At 50.6% G+C, this 5,218-nt stretch overlaps 1 protein-coding gene across 1 annotated transcript in view; it reads right to left on the bottom strand.

Moving 5' to 3' along the window:
• The window catches only part of FAM57B (family with sequence similarity 57 member B), a 16,876-nt gene that overhangs the window by 5,240 nt on the left and 6,418 nt on the right, over nucleotides 1-5,218 (bottom strand). Inside the window, exon 2 of the mRNA XM_018559116.1 lies at nucleotides 34-117. Coding sequence (XP_018414618.1) covers nucleotides 34-117 — 84 coding nt within the window. The remainder of the gene's footprint in view (nucleotides 1-33; nucleotides 118-5,218) is intronic.

The raw sequence follows: 5,218 nt of genomic DNA, 5'->3' as shown, positions 1-5,218 counted from the left end.
CCCCTCTTGGTCTACCCGCCTTGTCATACTTACTGGTCCTCAATGACATCTTTGCAGCTTGATGCCACTATGTACCCGGCCGTCGATGCCAAAACCGCTTGTATAGAGGACACCAGTCTGGAGGGAGAGAGAGAGAAGGAACATTATTACAGAGAGAATACTCCAGACAGACAGGGAGAGTATATGAGCTTATTATGTTCATCCTAATAAAGGTCCGGTGACATCACTGAGAGTGCAGCCTATCCATTCACTAGAGACCGGTGACATCACTGAGAGTGCAGACGTCTGTATGTAACACATTTTGGTGCTATGACCTAATTTATTGCGATGACAATACGGGAATAACAATGACTGTGTAATAAAAATGCGACTTGCAGCAAATGCTTTATATAGAAATAACAGTCGGCGGTGCCTCAGTACCCAGAATGCATCAGCATAGACTGCGTCTGAGTACAGAGAACTTCTATGACTTCAGAGGACATTTTTGGGGAGGGCGGATTTTATGGTTAGAACATTTTCGGGTTTTGTCTTTCATCACCCCGACACTTTCTCATGACCTCCACCACAAACTGCACACCACCCAGGACCTGTCATGCCAGACCCAAACTACCGAGCACCCGCGGGCCCCGTGCAGTGAAGTTGGGGGCTGTCAGGGGGTCTGACTCTCCAGCGTCTGACCAAACACTGAAATCCACGTTTGAGGCGGAGTGACCCTTTAAGTCTGGCTCTGGATCCGTTCTGCTTTTTGCTGTCCGTGTGCAGTTATTACAAGTTACGGGATGCAGCACATCGTGCAATACTCTCTTCTTAGGAATATATATATTGATCCGGACGTGAATAGACCGCGGTCAGCGGGTGTGACGGGGAAGAATAAATTGAGATTAATGTTGAGTTTGTGGGGCCCGGATGGACGGCGTGGCCCCTGCAGGTTGAGCCTCGGTGACTCTCTCTCTCGTCTGCTATTTATACAGAAAGAAAACACTTAGCTAAGCTTTTAGCTCGGCTGTGAGGGCCGAGTCGCGGTGACGCATGGCTCCATCTGCAGGGTGACACCCAGAACCTGCTGTGGAGAATGCGAACGGTGCAGTTGTGATGAATAAAAGATGAAGCTTTGAGGTGCGTATATTCTGCATTTCTTGCTGAAACTGAAATCCAAGGAATGAAAAGGGGCGGGGCCAGGGACAGTCAGGCTGAGGTGGAAAGAAATAGATGGTGCTGGACATCCCCCAGCCATGAAATGTGGCGGGCTCTATCTAGGGTTGCCACCTGCCCGGGATTCACCCGGACAGTCCGGGTTTTGAATGCTGCGTCCGGGTTTCATGGCAGCAGAAACCTGGACACAAGATGTCAGGCAGACAGGGGCGACCAAAATAAAGATAGGGGCTGCTGCCCCCCTCCCCCCCTCACTGAAAATAGTCTGGACTATGATATTTACATATGAATAAGGCAGGACTCATTCTCCCAAAAAAATGTCAGAGTGTGTGGCAACCCTAGCTCTATCTGACTTGCTGCAGCTTCTAATGCATGATAAGGTTGCGTTAGCACCCGCGCAGTATGAAGGGGCCCCCCGGCAGTGCGCTGTTCTACATGCTGGAAATGTAACTCATACATTGGCTCAGAGAACACACGCTGCCTGCTGAGTGTCTCTCTTCCTAATCCCGGCTTACACCTTCTGCAGCTATTTTCTCTGCTCACTAAATCTCTTTAGCTGCTGCTATGCTGACCTTCTGAAAAGGCCCTAAATTCCTCTCAGTGAAATTCAGTGTGTTCCCTGGTCCCAGCCCCGCCCACTCTCCCGGGACCCCCTGAAGCCCCGCCCACATTCTCTGAAGGCGGTTTGCTAGTTTTGGGCTGAATACAATAGTGATGGGAGATTGAGGCGGAGTGATCCCAGTGCAGATGAATCTATTATTCCTGTAATAACATCCAGTCCCCTCCCATTTATTATTATTATTATACAGGATTTATATAGCGCCAACAGTGTGCGCAGCGCTGTACAATATAAGGAAGACATTACAATCACAATACAATGCAAGACAAGATGGTAAGGAGGGCCCCGCCCCCGAGGGCTTACAATCCCACCCCAGCCCTGTCCTAACCCCTGACCTTTGCCTGACACCCCACAGCTCAAATCCAGCCCAAATGTTTGATTTCGTTTTGGAGAGAGCGAGGAGAGAGGTAGAGCCCCGGCCAGGTTTGTATCACCATTATTGTACATATCGGGCTGATTTCCTTTTCATTTCCATTATGGGCAGGAAAAGGAAACAGACAAAAATACAGAACACAAGACAGAAGCAAGAAAGAGCAAAACAGAGATCACGTGTTGTGAGATGTGAGGAAAAAAATATATAAAAGAGAATGGAAAAGAAAGGAGAGGAAATAGAAAGAGAAAGGAAAGGAAAGTGAAAATTAAAAGAAAGGAACAGGGAAATAAAGGAATGAAAAAAAATAGGAAAAGGAAGTAAAGGAAATGAAAAGGAAAGCAAAATAAAGGGAAAAGGAAAGAAAAAGGAAAAAATAGGAAGAGTAAGGTAAGTAAAAAAGAAAAAAAAGTAATTAAAGGAAATTGAAAAGAAAAGCAAAAGAAAGGAAAGGAAAGGAAATCACAAGGCTGAGCGGAGGAGAGAGAGGGAGTAGTCAGTCTACTTCTATGGGAAAGTATCTATGTCACTGTGATTGGGGAGCATCCTCACTCCTCTGATGTCACTGTGATTGGGGACCATCCTCACTCCTCTGATGGCACTGTGATTGGGGACCATCCTCACTCCTCTGATGGCACTGTGATTGGGGACCATCCTCACTCCTCTGATGGCACTGTGATTGGGGACCATCCTCACTCCTCTGATGGCACTGTGATTGGGGACCATCCTCACTCCTCTGATGGCACTGTGATTGGGGACCATCCTCACTCCTCTGATGGCACTGTGATTGGGGACCATCCTCACTCCTCTGATGGCACTGTGATTGGGGACCATCCTCACTCCTCTGATGGCACTGTGATTGGGGACCATCCTCACTCCTCTGATGGCACTGTGATTGGGGACCATCCTCACTCCTCTGATGGCACTGTGATTGGGGACCATCCTCACTCCTCTGATGGCACTGTGATTGGGGACCATCCTCACTCCTCTGATGGCACTGTGATTGGGGACCATCCTCACTCCTCTGATGGCACTGTGATTGGGGACCATCCTCACTCCTCTGATGGCACTGTGATTGGGGACCATCCTCACTCCTCTGATGGCACTGTGATTGGGGACCATCCTCACTCCTCTGATGGCACTGTGATTGGGGACCATCCTCACTCCTCTGATGGCACTGTGATTGGGGACCATCCTCACTCCTCTGATGGCACTGTGATTGGGGACCATCCTCACTCCTCTGATGGCACTGTGATTGGGGACCATCCTCACTCCTCTGATGGCACTGTGATTGGGGACCATCCTCACTCCTCTGATGGCACTGTGATTGGGGACCATCCTCACTCCTCTGATGGCACTGTGATTGGGGACCATCCTCACTCCTCTGATGGCACTGTGATTGGGGACCATCCTCACTCCTCTGATGGCACTGTGATTGGGGACCATCCTCACTCCTCTGATGGCACTGTGATTGGGGACCATCCTCACTCCTCTGATGGCACTGTGATTGGGGACCATCCTCACTCCTCTGATGGCACTGTGATTGGGGACCATCCTCACTCCTCTGATGGCACTGTGATTGGGGACCATCCTCACTCCTCTGATGGCACTGTGATTGGGGACCATCCTCACTCCTCTGATGGCACTGTGATTGGGGACCATCCTCACTCCTCTGATGGCACTGTGATTGGGGACCATCCTCACTCCTCTGATGGCACTGTGATTGGGGACCATCCTCACTCCTCTGATGGCACTGTGATTGGGGACCATCCTCACTCCTCTGATGGCACTGTGATTGGGGACCATCCTCACTCCTCTGATGGCACTGTGATTGGGGACCATCCTCACTCCTCTGATGGCACTGTGATTGGGGACCATCCTCACTCCTCTGATGGCACTGTGATTGGGGACCATCCTCACTCCTCTGATGGCACTGTGATTGGGGACCATCCTCACTCCTCTGATGGCACTGTGATTGGGGACCATCCTCACTCCTCTGATGGCACTGTGATTGGGGACCATCCTCACTCCTCTGATGGCACTGTGATTGGGGACCATCCTCACTCCTCTGATGGCACTGTGATTGGGGACCATCCTCACTCCTCTGATGGCACTGTGATTGGGGACCATCCTCACTCCTCTGATGGCACTGTGATTGGGGACCATCCTCACTCCTCTGATGGCACTGTGATTGGGGACCATCCTCACTCCTCTGATGGCACTGTGATTGGGGACCATCCTCACTCCTCTGATGGCACTGTGATTGGGGACCATCCTCACTCCTCTGATGGCACTGTGATTGGGGACCATCCTCACTCCTCTGATGGCACTGTGATTGGGGACCATCCTCACTCCTCTGATGGCACTGTGATTGGGGACCATCCTCACTCCTCTGATGTCACTGTGATTGGGGAGCATCCTCACTCATCTGATGTCACTGTGATTGGGGAGCATCCTCACTCTTCTGATGTCACTGTGATTGGGGAGCATCCTCACTCCTCTGATGTCACTGTGATTGGGGAACATCCTCACTCCTCTGATGTCACTGTGATTGGGGAACATCCTCACTCCTCTGATGTCACTGTGATTGGGGGGCATCCTCGCCCCTTTGTCTGGTGATCTCCTGATCCTCCCCCGGACATGTGACGGATTTCTCTCTCTCTGGAAAAGATGTTGCTGAGTGTTTGGAATTTTTCACCTGCCCCCTCATTGTTCCCCCAGGTTATAAGAGTGTCGGACACATTTATAGGCACCCTCACGGGTCGCTGGGGATGTCCAGTTGGTGACAGCTTGTTTGTTGGTTGGTTAATTTTGCCCCCCCCCCCTCTTCTTCAGGTAGGGTTCCTTCATTATAAAGTTTATTAATAAGAGAGAAGTTACTCGTTCCATTTACTGCGCGGAGACAATTAGCACTTTGGCAAACAATTCCCGGCGTCTTCTCACCTCCCATCGTGACTCACACCTCGCGGGACACGACAGTCGGCTCACGTATTGCCGCTGTCATTTTCCAGTGCTGACTTAAAGGGGTCCCCCCCCCCCTCCCCCGGGAGTGAGCTTTCCGTAGACTCCATAGTTCA

Source organism: Nanorana parkeri, unplaced genomic scaffold (genome assembly GCF_000935625.1).
Source record: "Nanorana parkeri isolate BGI_ZX_2015 unplaced genomic scaffold, ASM93562v1 scaffold379, whole genome shotgun sequence".
Classification (NCBI taxonomy): Eukaryota; Metazoa; Chordata; class Amphibia; order Anura; family Dicroglossidae; genus Nanorana; species Nanorana parkeri.
The sequence above is the reverse complement of the archived record's forward strand: the minus strand, read 5'-3'. Positions and strand labels throughout refer to the sequence as shown.